Source organism: Gastrolobium bilobum, unplaced genomic scaffold (assembly GCF_033153095.1).
Source record: "Gastrolobium bilobum isolate Gb01-03AN ecotype WA unplaced genomic scaffold, APGP_CSIRO_Gbil_v1 utg993, whole genome shotgun sequence".
In the NCBI taxonomy this organism is placed as follows: Eukaryota; Viridiplantae; Streptophyta; class Magnoliopsida; order Fabales; family Fabaceae; genus Gastrolobium; species Gastrolobium bilobum.
This window is the reverse complement of record NW_026898494.1, coordinates 480,568-499,360: the sequence shown is the minus strand read 5'-3', so window position 1 is coordinate 499,360 and position 18,793 is coordinate 480,568. Positions and strand designations below refer to the sequence as shown.

At 31.5% G+C, this 18,793-nt stretch overlaps 2 protein-coding genes across 2 annotated transcripts; both read left to right on the top strand.

The window, feature by feature from the left end:
• The first annotated feature begins 203 nt into the window (after nucleotides 1-203).
• LOC133316806 (small ribosomal subunit protein uS9) lies at nucleotides 204-822 on the top strand. Its single transcript, XM_061518588.1, has one exon. The coding sequence runs from the start codon at nucleotides 243-245 to the stop codon at nucleotides 678-680; it is 438 nt and encodes a 145-aa protein (XP_061374572.1). The 5' UTR covers nucleotides 204-242; the 3' UTR covers nucleotides 681-822.
• Nucleotides 823-13,052: 12,230 nt separating this feature from the next.
• Nucleotides 13,053-18,498, top strand: LOC133316805 (mitochondrial import receptor subunit TOM40-1-like). Its single transcript, XM_061518587.1, has 11 exons — nucleotides 13,053-13,238; nucleotides 13,417-13,498; nucleotides 13,586-13,688; nucleotides 13,767-13,862; nucleotides 14,087-14,137; nucleotides 14,331-14,396; nucleotides 16,529-16,630; nucleotides 17,007-17,075; nucleotides 17,200-17,283; nucleotides 17,840-17,935; nucleotides 18,087-18,498. Exons 1-11 carry the CDS (start codon nucleotides 13,124-13,126, stop codon nucleotides 18,141-18,143), a joined length of 921 nt encoding a protein of 306 aa, XP_061374571.1. The 5' UTR covers nucleotides 13,053-13,123; the 3' UTR covers nucleotides 18,144-18,498.
• Nucleotides 18,499-18,793: the final 295 nt, after the last annotated feature.

Here is an 18,793-nt window from a genome sequence, read left to right as displayed (position 1 = left end):
TCTTTTAAAAAGAAAAAAAAAATCACTTAAATTAATTATTGATTACATTTACAATTTTTTTAAGTGCAGTGTTGGGCCAGGCCTTATTGTTTATTACACCAGGTAGGAAGCATGGCAGGCCGCAATTAGGAGCGGCGAATGGGGTATTTTAGCAATCTCAAAAACCCTAATTGGTGGGTATATATATAAGCGTACCAGTTTCTGTTTGAAACCCTAATCTTGAAATTTTGAATCGGACGAGAATGGCGACACCAGCATTGGAGCAGGTTCAATGTTTCGGTCGCAAGAAGACGGCAGTTGCAGTGACATACTGCAAGCGAGGTCGTGGTCTGATCAAGATCAACGGCTGTCCAATCGAGCTAGTTGAACCGGAGATCCTCCGGTTCAAGGCGTTCGAGCCGATTCTCCTCCTCGGGAGGCACCGGTTCGCCGGCGTGGACATGCGGATCCGCGTGAAGGGAGGAGGACACACCTCGCAGATCTACGCCATCCGTCAGAGCATAGCGAAGGCACTGGTTGCATTCTACCAAAAGTACGTGGATGAGCAGAGCAAGAAGGAGATCAAGGATATCCTCGTCAGGTACGACCGCACACTCCTTGTGGCTGATCCCAGGCGCTGTGAGCCCAAGAAGTTCGGTGGTCGTGGTGCTCGTGCTAGGTTTCAGAAGTCTTATCGTTAATTTCGTTTCTCTTGTCTCAGTTTTGGTTTCATCTATTTAGCTGCGCGCTCGTTTGTTATTCAGATTTTGAATACAATTTTATAAAATTGCTCAGTTAATTATCTTTTTGTTAATTTAAACTATTATATCTGGATTTGAATCAGTTTGCGTGTTTGATGATTGGGGGATTAAGCAATCCGTATAATGTGTGTTTGGATCTCGTTCTTGCTTCTTTAAATGTTGTCATGTTGTTTGTGCTAGTGGTTCCTTTTTTTCAAATCAGGGATGTTAGGTTATATTATTATGGCTTGAATGGATTGAGTTCCTAACTTCCTTTGGTTAATTATGTTTTAATTCAATTACATTACAATTTGGACACGGGGCTGGTGTTTCTCTGCATATGAATGATTATTTGCTATCAGCGGTTGTGTATTCTTTTGGCTTTTGGCTATGTAAAATGGGTAGCTCAGCTGCCGGCTGAGTTCCCAGCGATTGCTTGGTGCAGGGGATCAAACCTTGCCTCAAGCAGTTTCTTAGAAAATCTTTGGGGTAAGAGGATAAGCCAAAAATTCTTAAATTCTTAGTGCACTCACCCTTACAATAAGGGGCTAGCCCAAACGGGCCGTACCCGAGGGCATGGGTTGAACGGGGATACTTCTTGCCAATGTACCAAAAAAAAAAAGTGTATATACATGAACGAATAAATCATCTCACGAAATCCGCAACACCCCCTTAAACATTAAACATGCCGAACTTGTTACGCGAGAAATCCTAGCCAATGTGTGTCTATAGTTTATCTGTTAATGCCAACAGTTTTGGATGCCCTTCCTCGTCTGCCACCTTCTCCGCATGTTTCATTTCGAGAACGCAGTTCTGTATCTACCTTGGTGAAAGCCCAATTCCCTTGCAAAGATCCCCAAAGTCCAAAGGTCTGCATGATAATTGATCAAGAATTTGGGTTGAACCCCGCCAAGAACTAACAGCATCTCTAATCGCTTCTCCACTGTATCGTTGGCTCCATCTAGAATATACACATCCGAATTCATCTCTACCCAGCCAGTTGGAGGGAACTGCTAATATATTATTAACTGTCTACCTCGTAACCCTCATCTCTGTTTACTGATTCTCATTCCTGTGTTGCCATAGTTGGGGTGTATAGCATTCCCCTCCCACCTATTCAATCAGTTTCTGTGTCTATGAATTTTGAAATCAAGTGTTTATTCAGTTATAACAACAAAATTTATCAATTCCGGGTAATTGGCCATATTGTTTTCGATGGAACAAATTGGGCTAAAACGGGTTTCCGTGATATTAAATGCATTTCTAAGGTTTGAATAGCGAAATTATGCATATATCCGTTTGTTCAACAACGCCAATCCCCTCACAAAATGAGTGGTCTTTTCTCCTACTCTGTTAAGGGAGCTGGAATGTTTGTTTTCATTTCAAATTAATTAATGCATTCGCCTTTATTGTTCTGTATATTTTTCATATAACGCAGCACGGAAGTTTAAACGAGATGTAAACACTTTTTCCATGAACTAAACATAAGAATGATTTAAATATGGAAAAAATATTTCTCCGGTCAAAGTTATCTCAGTGAACTCAAAATAATGTCATTTTAGATTATAAAATTAAAAAATTATAACAATAAAGATTAATATAATCCTGCAATATATTAGAATTATCAAAATACTTTGATTTTTGTCCTAAAATTATCGATAATAACTTATCTCCATTGACAGGAGAAATTATATTTTTAGGATAAATAAAGGATTTTGTATTTATATTTTTAGGATAAATAAAGGATTTAGTGTTTGTTATTTTAAATGACATAATTTTGTGTCATTTTTAATGAAATTACGTCGTTTTAGTGTGTTTTATCATTTTCTCTAATTTATAAAATTAGAAATAAAAAGAAAATGGAGGAGAGAAAATGTAAAAATTTACCAAAACGACGTAGCTTTATTAAAAACGACATAACTTTGTGTCATTTAAAATGACAAACATTTTTCCCATAAATAAAACTACACCTGCCGAAAATGAGATGTATAAAGAGTCTACACTGTCTCCTCGAGTTAATTTTCTTTCTGATCGGATTTTAAATAGGATGGAACATATGTACTAAAAAAATAAAAAATAGGATGGAACATACGAATTGTACAATCACACTACTCAATGTGTATTCATTAAATATCTATTGATCAAACTAAAAATTGTCATGAACTCTAATATTCAAGTTATTTTCCGTCTGAAAAACATATGGATAATAAGTCAAATAATTGAGTTTATATTATAATCAATTCTCCATACAGTTTCGAACTCAGGGTGTTGATTAAGTGAAATTCTTTTCGAAGCATCAACGGTAGAATCCAAATTCTCAAATATTATAGATAACAGTTGCATGAGTTACGGTCAACTTTTATGGTGAACAATTATTATTGGATAATCAACAAGATTCAATTGCAATAGCGCACACACACACAAAAACTCGAATTCAATTTGTATTAAGAATTTTTCATTACGAAGAATTCACTAACCGGGATTGTTGTAATCCGTCCCAAATTGTTTTAGGAAAAATTGTTTGTCATTTTAAATGACATAAAATTATATCATTTTAAGAGAGATAGATACAAAAAATATTTTTTATTTAAAATTTAAATTAAAAAAAACCACTCACTTTCTCCTTCCATGATTTTCATTCCTCGTGTCTATCTCTCTCCTAAAATGACATAACTTATGTCATTTAAAATGACAAACACCAAACACTTTGTTTTATGCGGAAAAAAAGTGAACACCAATACCTAAATTAAATTACAAAAAATAAAAAGCTGAACAAATTGACATAAAAAGACGGGGAAGATATTGTAACAACCAATTAATGTTACTACTAGGGGTGTAAATAAACTAGGCTAGGGTAGGCTTTAGCTTAAATAGGTCAGGCCTATGTAAAAAAACATTGGGTCTGTTTTGTCTCATTAGCTTATGTAGGCCCCAAATTACAAGTCTGACCTGACCTATATTTAAAAAATAAAAGTCTTGGACTAGACCTGTTAGTCTGTATTAAATATTCAACAATTAAAAGAATAACTAAAATAATATTACTTTATTATTCAAAATTATTAAAATAATTATTTTATTTTATTTTATTTAAAATGAATAATATGATTTAGGTCGGCCTGTAGGCTTATAGGCCCTACATGTACAAACAAAGTCTATGGCCTATTTTCTAAATAGGCTTTTTGTTATAAAAAAAATAGGCTTTTTAAAAAGGCTAGGCCCGTCTATTTTACTACCAATCAATTTCACCGTTAGATCGATTATTTTGATCCAACGGTTATATTTATTTTCGTCTTTATGTAGGGAATCATAACCATACAAATGTGAAAATAAATATAAAATATTAAATATGGAGAATTATAACCATACAAATATGGAAATAAATATAATTGTTAGATCAACATAATCGATCTAACGGTAAATTGATTGGTAGTAACACTAATTGGTTGTTACAATATCCTTCCCCTAAAAATTTCACTAATTTTATTAGGGAAAAATATTTGTCCTTATAAAGGATATAATTTTGAGGGTAGGATATTGTAACAACCAATTAAGATTACTGTCAATGTTACTACCAATCAATTTCATCGTTAGATCGATTATGTTAATCCAATGATTATATTTATTTTCATCTTTGTATGGTTATTATTTTTTATATTTAATGTGAATAATTAAATATGAGAAATCATAACCATACAAAGGTGAAAATAAATATAAAGTATTAAATATGAGGAATCATAATCATACAAATATGGAGATAAATATAATCGTTGGATCCACATAATCGATCCAACGATGAAATTAATTGGTAGTAACCCTAATTAGTTGTTACAATATCCTTCCCCATAATTTTGTATCATTTTAAAAGAACAAATGTTTTTTTTTCCATTTTAAGTGAAAAAGGAGATACACAATTGAAAATTATGGGAGAAAAAGTGGGAGATTTTTTTATAAATTTAAATTTTAAATAAAATACACTAATCTATATATCTATTCTAAAGCAAAACCATTTGTTGGCAAATTTGATGACCTGTCAATTTTTCATGCATTATCCACTTTGTGTTCACACTACAAACAACTTAAATTTTTTCCACTTTTAGAAACAATTCGAATTTGAATTATCATTAGTTTTTAAAATTTTTCAGTGGCAGACAGTTGTATTAACGTCCCACTACTTCCTACATTGAAAATGTTAACCCTATTAATTGTTCCCGCTACTTTTTGCATGGATAATTGTTAATCATATTCATTGTTAGAAGCTTCAAAAAATAAATTTTTGAAATAAAAAATGAGTTTAATTTTTTTTTTAGTATGTAGTATATGTATAAATAGAATATGTGTTGCTGCATATTTTCCTTTGGTAATCACCTTTTGTACACATATTTGTTCTATTTATATATGTTTTTCTTCTTCATCTTCTCAAACTGTTCTTTTGCATAAGCTTACTCATTATTTATGTGTTTATAGTTTTCTATTTCATGTTTGTTGATCTTCCATGTTCATTGTTCTATACTTTATTTTGATATGAGAGCATTTGTTGAGCAAATAACATTGGAAGAAGATCCAAGCATGTCTACACTTTCTTATACTCCTCCTTTCAAATTTAAGATATATTTTGTGTTTATTACCTTTCGTTTTGGTTTGTACACTTTTGAGCTTGAGATTTAGATTTAAAATGGTGTTACTACAAGTTTCATATGTTTAGGTTAGCTTAATTTTGCAGGGATGATATATTGCTGGAAGGACTACAATAGGAACTGGAAGAATGTAAGAACAATGAAGTAAGTTATTTTGCCAACATTATGTTTAAAACTCTGTTATTGAAATGGATACAATATATTATGTTGTTGTGTTGCTTTGTTTTGTTTAAGTAGTTGCAAATATACTATGTAAAGGTACTAAAACTTAGAGATTATACAAAAGGAGTTGAGAACGATTTGCGCAAAGTTGAATTGGATTCAATTCAGGTTTGTGGTCAATTTGCTAAAAAATTTATTGGTCATTTTTTTATTGCCCTTTTTGTAAGTCATTTAATTCTCAAAATTTTACTTTGTCAGACAATTGAGATTGGAAAGGTTGTCAATCCTCTCTCAAAGCATGGATCAATATGAGAGCACAAAGAAACTAGCTGAACAACGTCCAAGAGTAAAAAGACAATTTGTGCATCAAGTGCATCCTAATCCTCTTGCTGCAGAAAAAGATGACATAAAATATGATCATTAGCGGATGTCTGACTCACTGTATAGGAGCCACTTGATTTGTATATGCTTTCTAAAACCATTTTTTCTCAACTTTTCTTTCATTTAGATCCTGATAAATAATATACCTGATGTAATATATCATTATAATATTATTCAATTTTATAGAGATCTTCGTGCTTCATTATTTTTTATTTTTTTTAAATAATTGCTTACTTATAAGGACTTCTCTATTACTCATGTAGGGGCTTCTTATGTAAAATATGATTTTTATAAATTTAATCATTGAATTAGTTTTATTTATTATTTGATTGTTTGTGTCAAATTTTATAAAAATTAAACATCAATAAAAATATAATTAGATGATTTCATTTTCATATTTTTTAAATGCATGTCACGTTAAATATTAATAAAATGTTAGTAATATAATATTAATATAATAATTTTATATGTTAATAAATTTTTTGATTTTGCATATTCTCATTTTATTTTATTTTATTTGTATATGCACCATGCAATTGTGGCTTTATAATAACTAAAAGGATATATTATTATATATTCTTTCCTTTTCATATTAATTTTTTTCAATTCTATTAATGAACAACAATATATCATTTGAAATTTTAATTTTTGACTTTTTAAACCCTAAAAAGTATTTATAGTAAAATGCGTTTTACAATGACTTAGAGACATACATATTCTTTATAACACATTTACACAATAATAATATTTATTTTTTAATTATTTAAATATAAAGTGTGATTTCTGAAAAAGAAATAATATTGAAAAACACAATAAGATAAAAATCTATGAGCACCCTATATATAATCGCTTGAAATATGGTGCTATATTTACATTCATAATAACAGTACTCGAAGAGACAACTTTTTTTTTTTTTTTTGGTACATTGCCAGGAGGTATCCCCATTCAACCTTCTCCGGCACCATGCCTTCGGGGTACGGCCCGTTTGGGCTAGCCCCTCATTGTAACAGTGGGTGCACTAAGCTTCGCAACCGGAGAAAGGACGAGACTAATCCCCAACCGAAGATTTTTGGCTTATCCTCTGGCCCCCAAAGATTTTCCAAGAAACTGCTTGAGGCAGGGTTTGATCCCTGCACCAAGCAATCCCTTGGGAGCTCAGCTGCCAACTGAGCTACCCTTGACTTTAAACTTGGGTAATGTATTACATTTTAGCTTGATAGAATTGTGAATTGCACTGAAGAAATACATAAGGAATTGGAAGGTGGTTAATAAAAGAATTTAGATTATATATGCAGTAACTTGCAGGTTTGAATTTTAGTTGCATTATTTTATATTTGGTAAATTCAATTGCATTATTTAATAGAAAAATATTAAACATGTCTGGCATCATTATTCTTTTAAGCAAACTACCATAGAGGTTATCCTTAATAAATAATTCCCGTCCATATTAGGAAATTGTCCATGCTCTTTAAAAAAATTTGTACAAATATTTTTTATTAATTTTTTTAACATAAACATTTAAAATATATATGTATAACCAATATAAAAATTATAAATTAAAAGATAAAAATATTAATTTTTCAAAGAACATGTATAGTTAATGCAAAAGAATTATGTATAAAAAAATAGAAAAGAATTTAAATTTTTAACTTGAATAAAAATGATATTCATCATTATGTAAAAAATAAATTATAAAAATGAATTATTTTTTAGAGACCATTCAACTCTTGCATCATAAAAAGATGTTAGCCATTAAGTATTTTACAAACTATTTTAATATTTCCTATTATTTTCTGTGTGAAAAATTATTAAGCCTATTGTAACACCCCGTGTATACTCGGAATATTGACATTTCATCGTATTAAGCGGTGCTTAATAAAAAAAATGCGGAATATTCTTTTTCTTTTCAATTATGACGTCATTATCAATTACCAACTTGATTACTTAATCAATTTCATAAAATAACGCCTGTATGTAAATTGCAATAAGATATCTACTGAATTACCTCAATATATAAATAAAGGGTGTATCTACATCACGATATCACATCTCGTAATCCGGACAAAATCCTGATACATTATTACAACACCGAAAGACTCAAGACATAATCAAGACATAACAATACTATGTGTCATGGACAATCCCCATGCTCACCAAATAAACATAGTAAACAACCAATCTCAACATAAAACTCCAAAAACATAACTGAAGCTGTAAGCATATAAACAGCATGCATAACCAGCATCCAATCATGACAGCATAATATAACAGCAATCTAACTCAGCTCCGGCCTCCTGCCGCCTGAGGTCTCAACATTACCTGATCCTGAAATAAGCATTCCCCAAACGTGGGGTGAGATCTCTAAACAAGAAATCTCAGTAAGACAAAGGGGTCCTCAAGGATCTTCCACCCCAAGCTCACTTACATGTGCAATATAAGTTCTAAAAGCATTTATATCATTATCAGTTCCAAAACTAGTTCCAAAACTATGTAGTGCAACATATATCCATGGCATGTGTGTAATCACTATCTACTGGCCAGAGAAATGTAGGAATACGTCTATTCCCTACATGTAGTACAAGGAACACCGCTTGCACCTCACCCACAGCCTCACCCTCTTGTATGTTCTACATACTCAGGCTTACCGTATAGGTGGAACACCTCCATGCATATCCACAAGGCACTAACATACAATAGCTCAACAACATTTCCAAGACATCAAAAGCATGTAACACAACATGCATATACCATATCCCCATGGGACATGGTGGAACCACAACATGGCTAAATCGAGGACACGAAAGCTTACCTCTAAGCTAGCTATCCAATGCCACAAGCTCAAAGTCCAATCACAGCAGATCATAATCTGATATGGACCAAATATAAATCAATAAACATGTACCACATGCATACAAATTAAAGACAACACCTTTTCATTACGTTTTAATGTCTTAAAGCTTATAACAAAGCCACAAGCCCTAAATTCCATGATTCTGGCTTAGTCCATTAAATACGGAAGTTCAACTTCATCAATCTAGGGTCCACAAACCCTCAATAGCCTATTGTACACACAGCACAGCTACTGTTCTGCGAAATCCCAGAATATCCGAATATTACTCGGGACCATATCCGGATATGCAATATCCGGATATCTCACTGTCCATATCCGGATAGGTAATATCCGGATATACAGATTCCCATATCCGGATATCCAATATCCAGATATCTCAAAACCCCATATCCTGATATCACATATCCGGATATCCAATATCCGGATATTCCATGGGCAGATATTCGGATATTTCACGACAGAATGCAGTTTCTGCATTTCGTGAAGATATCCTTCAAGGTTGGGTTTTTACCGATTTTAAACACTTAAACATGCATTTCTAGATGTGTTAAGCCTTACCCAACAACAAGTTATCATCTTTTAACCTTAACATGCATCAAGCTTCCATTTTTGAGCATAAAAATCAAGATCAAAGGGTGGTATAACATACCAAGGCTCAAAACTCAGAATGGAGATGCTCTTGGAGCTCAACACAGCCCCTCAAGTCTGACTCAAGGATGTGCACGAAAATGTACAAGAAGTAGGTCTTTCACTCAACAAGAAGGCACCTTGGAGCATCAAAATGCCAACAAAAGGTCACACCCCTCAAGAACAGAAAACGCAGCTATTCAAACTCCCTCACACAGGTTCTCTAACTCAGAAACAGCACCACAATGCAGTCCCAAGGCCAACCCTCACCCTTACCAAGTGTTTAAATGGAAGAACAAACATCAAAGGTGAATGCTTGCTCAAGAAATTGAGGAGAAATGGATGAAACAGTGACACAATCAGACCAGCCACCAAATCCCACGAAGAAGAGGCAGTTTTCTAGGGCATTGTGCCCTTAGTAAGAGTATATATAGCCAAAACTCACTTAAGCACACAATATTAACTTTAATTGCTACGCTTAACATTTTAATCCCAAACTTTGGATTCTGAAACTACACATTTTTCCAAGAATTATTATATTTTTATTACATTTTTCTGAGCACCTTTCCGGTACGCGCTTTTCAAAGCCAGTACCGGTTTCTAGCACCAGTTCTCATTATTTGGACTTGAAACTCGTTTTACAAGTCCTACATATTATTCTAGTAATTATCATGCACTTACTTTAATTTTTCTGGATACTTTTTCGGTACGCATTTATACCGACTAGCAGAACCGGTATCTGCACTTTTCTTCCGAAAAACGACTTTCAGCATTCTTAATCACTTACCATAATTATTAAAGCCTCTTAATAATTATTAGGGTCAATTATGGAATCATTTCCTAATTTTGCATAATTAATTAATTAAATACCTTAATTAACGGTGCGGGTGGGAAAAAATTACCTTATTTAAATTTGAATTTTGAACTTGATGGGTAGAAAAAAATTTAGCATTTAATATTTATGCATTGGGAAAAAAAATATATTATAAATTTACATATATTATAAAATTATAGATTAAATAAAAAATATTTAAAATTATAAAAAAATATGTAAAGTTGATAAAAAGTAATTTAATTATGAAATTTAACTGCCAAAAAAGAATGACTTATTTATACTTTAAAAGAAAATAAATTAAAGTAACTTGAAAAAATAATATAAAAAGAGAAAAAAAAATTCGTAAAAGTATTTTTTTTAACATAGCCGTTTTAAATATATATGTATAACCAATATAAAAATTATAAATTAAAAGATAAAAATTAATTCTTTAAAATATATGTAGAATTAATACATAATAATTGAAAAAATTTATTTAAATAAAAAATGACATCTACCATTCTGTAAAAAATTATTATAAAAATATAAACTCTATAAAAATGAATGATTATTTAGTGACCATCCAACTCATACATTATAAAAATATGTTAGCGATTAAGTATTCTACAGACTATTTTAATGTTTCTCACTACTTCGTGAATGAAAAATTGTTAATCTTATTAATAGTGTTTAAGAGTTTATGTCTATTGCGTAGGAAATATTTAATATTTAAATTCAAACTATTTAAATTTGAAATTTGTATTTGATGTGCAGGAAAAGAGTTCAGCATTTAATATTTTTGCAGTGGGAAAAAATATATATATAATAAATTTAAATATAATATAAAATTTTACATTAAAATAAAAAATATTTAAAAATACAAAAATATATGTAGAGATGATAAAAAATAATTATAATTTGAAATGTAACTGCAAAAAAATAAGATTGACTTATTTATATTTAAAAGAAAATAAATTAAAATTTCAACTTAAAAAATAATAAAAAAGAGAAAAAAAATTCGTAAAAGTATTTTTCTAAAAAAGATTTATCGTAAACATTTTAAATATCAAAAAAATATTTATGCAGTTACTGCAGATAAGTTATCTGCATTTACTTTCAAAACGACATCGTTTTGGTGTTGAAATATTAAAAAATTATAATTATAAAGACTATTATAACCCTGAAATAAATTAAAATTACAAAAACACCTTAATTTTTACCTCAAAACGATACCGTTTTGGACTCAATGTAGATAATTTATCTGAATTAACTATAGAAAAATGAACCCTTTAAATATATGTGTATAGCCAATATAAAAGTTATAAATAAAATATAAAAATTAATTTTTCAAAATATATGTATAATCAATATAAAAGAATTCAAATTTTTTATTAAAAAAAAAATGACATCTACATTCTGTAAAAAAAATTATAAAAATTTAAAGTGGCAGGATATACTTACTATCAAATTCTTTTACCATATTTACAACCAACCTATCACTGTTGATTTTCGTCAATCTAACGGTTATATTTTATTAGGAATTAATAATTAATTGATAAATACGACTCAATAATTTCCAATAAATGATAACCGTTAGATTGACGAAAATCAATGGTGATTAAGTTGGTTGTAAATGTTGTAAATTTTTTTGGTGGTAAGCATATCTTTCCCCAAATTTAAAATGCTATAAAAATGAATGACCATTAAGTGAACAGTGACCATCCAACTTCTGCATCGAAAAAGATGTTTATCATTGAGTTTTTATAGACTATTTTAATATGAGAAAAGTATTTCTGCAGTTACTGCAGATAAGTTATCTGTATTTATTTCCAAAACGACGACGTCATTTTGTTATTAAAATCTTAAAAAATTATAAATATAAAGACTATTATAACCATGAAATAAATTAAAATTACAAAAATACCATATTTTCCGCCCCATAACGACGTCGTATTGAGCTTACTATAGATAACTTATCTGCAGTAACTGCAGAAAAAGCGAACCCTTTAATAATTTTCACTACGTTTTGCATGAATTTTTTTTTAAACCTATTGATAATGTTTATTATTATGTCTATTGGGTGAATTTTTTTTTAATATTTTAAACTCAAAAACTTTTTAAATTTGAATTTTAAACTTGATGCATAGGGAAAGCGTTCAGTATTTGACATTTCTGTAGTGGGAAAAAATATGTATATATTTTAATAATAAATTTAAACTTAATATAAAACTATAGATTACATAACAAATATTTAAAATTATAAAAATATACGCAGAGTTGATAAAAAATATTTTAAATTTTAAATTTAATTACAAAAAATTAAGATATGACATTTTTATACTATAAAAGAAAATAAATTAAAATTTTAAATTAAAAATATAATACAAGAATAGAAAAAAATTGATACAAGTATTTTTAATTTTTTTATAAGTAAATATTTTAAATATATATGTATAACCATTATAATAATTTTAAATTAAAAGATAAAAATTAAGCACTGCATTTTTTGAATTAAATGTGATAATTCAAAAGACAATTCATTATCTTAATTGAAAAAAAATGCGGCAATAAAATAGTGACACATTCTTTATTTGAGAAATTAATCAATATTGGTCGCTGACAAAAATTTTAAATTTTTTTTCTCGTGCATCATCACATGGGTAATGCACTAATTTTAACTAAAAGACTTTTTTTTTCTTTTATTATTGAGTAAACGTGGTGGGCAATGATTCGGGTAAACGGTTAGTATTTGTTTTTCCAGAAACCGGAAACCTGGGCCCGTAGAAAACGGGTCGGGTACAAGTGTTAGCCGCAAGGTGAATAAGCTAAAGAGAGTGATGCAAGAACTAGGGTTTTAGCAGTAGTCGAAGGTCGTTGTGGGGTGGGGTTTTAGAAATTCAGAAACCCAATCAACAATCAGTCTTCTCTGCTAACAATGGCGACCCCGGTTCCTCCTAGTGCTGCCGCCGACAACAAGGTCGATGAGAAAGTCGATTACTTCAACCTTCCTTGTCCCATTCCCTTCGAAGAGCTCCACCGCGAAGCTATGAGTCAGTCCCATTTTCGATTCCTTTTCCTTTTTTTTTTCTTCTGGATTTCATTTTTCAAATTTGATTTCAACTTTTTTTTTTGTCTTGCTTGATTTGGGAGAATGTATAGTTCGGGTTCTTAATGTCTTTGTACGAGTACATGACAATTGAAATTTCTTTGTTTGTGGTCACTGGTCAGTGTCTTTAAAGCCAGATCTTTTTGAGGGTATGCGTTTTGATTTCACCAAGATGCTCAATCAAAAGTTCTCTCTCAATCACAGGTACCTTGCGTTTATTTCCTTAATTTTGAAGTGAAATTATTCAAGTTTATTTATTAATTTATTCATTTATTGTTGTCTTCTGATCAGCGTGATAATGGGACCTACTGAGATTCCTTCTCAGTCCACAGAGACCATTAAAATTCCAACCGCTCACTATGAGTTCGGATCAACATTCATTGATCATCCTAAGGTAACTTGGGTTTGATTGCAATGACCTTTTGGCTAGTTCATTTTAAACCGCACTCTTAATGATGATGGTTTTATGCAGTTGTTGCTTTGGGGGAGAATATTGACTGATGGGAGGCTAAATGCAAGAGTTAAGTGTGATTTGTCTGAAAATCTCACTTTTAAAGCCAATGCTCAGGTATATGTGCTTGTGTCAAACCCTCGGTATTCTGTTACTTCCCTGATTAGTTAGTATATATACGTTAGACTCTATTACAAGTACAAGAGCTTGGTGCTATGTTGACAAGTCTACTTTCAAGTTTGAAGTCCCTTACCCCTCCTTATTCTCATGTATCTTTGCTGTTTGCTTTCCTTGTCTCTTTAACTTGCTACAATCTTCTATTTTATTGTCTGCTTGTACAGCTTACGAATGAGCCACATATGTCTCATGGGATGCTCAACTTTGATTATAAGGTATTCTAGTTTCCTATCTCGAGATCAGATCATTTGATGCCTTCCTCTTCTAGCTGTACATTTGCATGTTTTTTCCGTTGAACTTTGTCTTTTCCGTTTGGAATGTATTGTGTTGGAATTTCTCAATGGAAGTTTGACATGCTATCCATACAAACTGTCTTTTTGTTGTTTTATAATTCATTGTATTTTTCAGGGAAAAGACTATAGGTCACAATTTCAATTTGGGAATGGAGCCTTACTTGGAGCAAGTTATATTCAGGTGCATGCAGTGTGCAGTATTGCTATTCCTTATATTTAATTGACAAAATGGCTGGGATGATAAAATTTGAAGTTACTTATTAGTTTGATATTTAGATCTCTTATTGATGCTTCTTTTTTCTTATCTGTTTCTAAAAATTAATGAAAATACAAGAGAAAAGATAATCAAATTGTTTCTAGATATTCTGCTCAACAGATGACAAGGCTTTCTTAGATAGTGCAACTTTTTTTGCTGACTTCGTAATCTGAAAGATTGTTCGTGAATTTAATAGTCTTGTGATGTCAAAATTCTTATAAATTGATCTGTATTCTTTTATTATAGTGTTACCATTATTCTTTAATTCAAGTAACATTTTCTTTTTCCTCTTCTGCTTTGGGTTAATTATGCGGGATATTTATAATATAGCCATGGAAAAAGTGAACTAGATAAGGATGGAAGATTTTAAAGACAGCATGAAATTTTATTCTGTCAGAAAAATTTGCTAGGTGGAAGAACTTTTCTTTTTCTTCTTTTTTTTTTTTTTTGGGGGGGGGGGGGTGAAGTTGGTCATCATTACAAGGATTAACAAAGAAGACTATTCAGGTCATTTTACATGTTTATATTATGAAAACTGTTACAGAATAATATAAACCATTAAAAAGGCCTTCACCCAACACCTTAAGGTTTTGGGTTGAAGTGGTTCTTAACATGGTATCAGAGCTTTAGTGACCACAAGGTCACAAGTTTGATCTTCACCTCCCCCCACTTGTGGAATTAAATAAGCATAAGATAAACCAAAAGAAAAAAAATTGAGCCTATGCGATATCCACGCTTCAAGCCCAAAAGACTCTTATGTAAGGGAGTGTGTTAGAGAATAATATAAACAATTAAAAAGGCCTTCATCCAACACCTTAAGGTTTTGGGTTGAAGTGGTTCTTATCAAAAACCATTGTGTTAGGAAATTGAAGGATGTCAAAATGTAGGTTTTACAACTTCAAGGTGCCTGGTTTATAGCTTGAATTAGTTGCCATTTTACTGTTGTTAATCTCTTCTGGTTCTGAGTCTTTAACAACAATGGTGAATGACACAGTTTAACTACTGAAGGTTTTTTTTTTTTTGTCATTTTTTTTTTGGGTATAAAAGGAAGGAGGATACCAAAGGATTCTATGCAAGAATTAGTTTTACTGTTATGTCAAGATGGCTGTTTCTAGTGATGCAGTGCTAGATATTAATATGGAAGAAAGCACTTTGTCAAGAAATAGAAATAATTGAGGCATTCTAGATAGATAATTGATGGTTGCTGATATTTTTCACGCAATAGTAGTTTGGTCACTAGTGCCTGGATCCCTTTCATTAAAAGTCAAGAAAGGCTCAAAGCTTTGGTGGAAAATATACCCCTTTAGATGCAACCTTACAGTTAAATCAACAATCATTTATTGAGCCAATTGATTGGTTTTGGATAATATTTGAGGTCATGTGGTTGGCAATCTGTCAATTTAATTGTTAAATGACAGAATTTCTGGTTGCTTCTATGTAAATTTGTAGACTTGTCCATCAGGCCATCATCGTTTTTCTATTAAAAAAATATGCGTATCATCAGCATTTTCTGATCGAGGTTCTTCTAGTTTAGATATTTAATTTCATTGGTTCCTATGGACTCTATTTGCTTCAAATAATAATAGTTTTACTGATCAGTTATTTTAGTTGTAGGGATGGTTTGTATATATTAAGATCTTAATGCTTGATTAGTTGTAAATTGTTATTCATATTAATAATCAAGAGTTGTGAAGATCATTAGATTGTTATTATCTATTTTTTTCTTTAATTTTATTTTTATTTTTGGTAATCTATTTGTTTCTTTATTTTAATTGGCTTCTGTGTATTTTGAGATACATTTAATTTATTATGGTAACTTTTTTTTTTCCTTTTACCTGGGATTGATGCATATTTGTTCCATTTCTTGTAAGTTTGTGTTCTCTATACTAGGTATATTTTAGAGTATTATTCTTCTAAAAATGTGCTCAGTATTACTTTGTTGATTTCCCTTAATCCTAAACACCTCTCTTAACCCAACCCACTCCATGGTGTGGAACAAATGGATGTATGTGAACTCATCTAATTTATTACTGATAACATCAACTTCCTTTTCTCAGAGTGTGACACGCCATTTGTCAATGGGTGGGGAGGTATTTTGGGCTGGTCAGCATAGGAAGTCTGGTGTTGGTTATGCTGCTCGCTACAACACTGATAAAATGGTATGATGGCTTAATATTTGCCCCTACTTATTCTTTGGCTTCTTGCCTCCTTCCCTCCGTTTATATATCTTATTTTAAATGTTTCATGTTTGTTTATTTATCTATGAATTTATGTATGTATTCTGATATTTTTAAGACAGTTCTGCCTGTTACTATTATGCTGCTTCATCAGCCAATTTCAAGAATTTTGTTTTTCTAATCTTCCTGGAGAAATCATAAAATTCTAAGAGGATATAATATGCTTTTTTTATTTATCCACTTGTCAACCATTGCTTATGCTATGTTTTATCTTATTCTATTTTCAATGATTCCGTTTCCTTTTTCTTTTCATTTTTGACGGCTACTAAAATCTTTCACCTTGCTCATGTACATTCAGGTTGCTACAGGGCAGGTTGCTAGCACTGGAATGGTTCTTTTAAGCTATGTTCAGAAGGTATCTGAGAAGGTGAGACAATTATGACATCGTATATTTATGCTATTTTTAATCAAGCTTCTTATTTTTTATCCAAAATGTTCCGTTCTGGTTTCTCTTGCATCTGAATTAATGTGTGACAAAATGTTCCTTTCAGGTTTCTTTAGCATCTGAGTTAATGTGTAACTACTTGTCAAGAGATGTCACAGCTAGCTTTGGTTATGATTACATCCTCCGGCAGGTAGTTTTTTTCTTTCATGAATTCAATCAGAGTGGAACTAGTACAGCATGAATGTGAACACGTGGACCAGTTGACTTTATGTTTTTGTATATTGGTTATAATAGAGCTTTCTTTTTCATCTATATGGGTGCATTGGAGTGAGACTTGCAGGAATGGGAGGGGCGGAGTATAAATTGACAATTCATCAATCTCTGCATCAACATCTAGATATATTTTCAAGTTTCACTCCTCCAATGCTGTTACTTCTCAATTTAACCACAGACATAATGACGCCATGAGACTGGCAAACTTAACATTTTCTCTACACATTAGATATGTATGTTTGCTTGTATGTGCACTTCATTTGCCAATGATCGGGGTGGCAGAAAATAACACTGGAACACGTTGCTAATATGCAGTATAGAGCTGTGACACAACATTTTTTTGGGTGTTTTCTCATTCCTTAGATCTTTTGTCTTCAGAATTAATTTACCAGTTTTGGTCAGATGAACAATTTTGTTCCCTGAATATTTTTTTGGTAAGATGTACTCTGACAATCTTGTTTTGGTTATTATAGTGCCGCCTTAGGGGAAGGATTGATTCCAATGGCTGTGTCGCTGCATTTTTGGAGGAGCGGTTAAATATGGGTCTGAATTTTATTCTTTCTGCAGAGGTCAGAGCATTTCCTCTCTTTTTTTCTGCTGTGTGTATGTGTGTGGATGTGGGTAGAATGCAAGAAAATCTAGTTTGGTGGGGATGTTCAAATAAGTTGGTCAGATTTTTAATTTTTTGCTTGACATTGTTTTCATATTTATTCATTGCAGCTTGATCACAGGAAAAAAGACTACAAATTTGGGTTTGGTTTGACTGTTGGAGAATAAATTAGCAGGACTAGAGCTGTGTTTGCATTGTTGTAGCCAGCTTAGCAAGCATTTTGCTTCCTTTTACTTGTTGGAGATTTTTCTTTCTAAAAAAAGAAAACAAAGGAGGAAATATTATTTATGTCGGGAAACATCATTGATAATCCACAAGTTGCTGCAGAAATTTCAGTAGTCATCGATTTATTTGGAACTTGGGCCGAAAAAACTTATTTCATTTTGAACTCTTGCCCTGTTTTCCCTTGAGGGGGATGTAGAGTGATATCAGATTAATGCATATTGTGAGATTCAATTTCAATAATGTTTCTAGTGCACGTGTTATACTTACATCTATCCATTTCTTAGGCTTTTAGGGATCTATATGACCACTGCAACAAGAATGCCTTGGTCTTGCCATTTTTTCATGCCAAAGTCTTTGCATAATTTAGTGATAGATAAAGGATTTGGTTCTGTCTTACTCTTATTAAGAGTCTTCTTACTAGAGAAAGATTTTATTGAGGGACTCACCATTTTTTATGTAATGGATAATCGACTTCATATAAACCGATTTATGTTTTTCTCTCTCTCAAAAAAGTATTCTCCCCTTTTTTTTTTTCAGTAGAAGGATATGATCAATCTGCCAACTAGGTTGGGGTAAATAATTATACTTCACG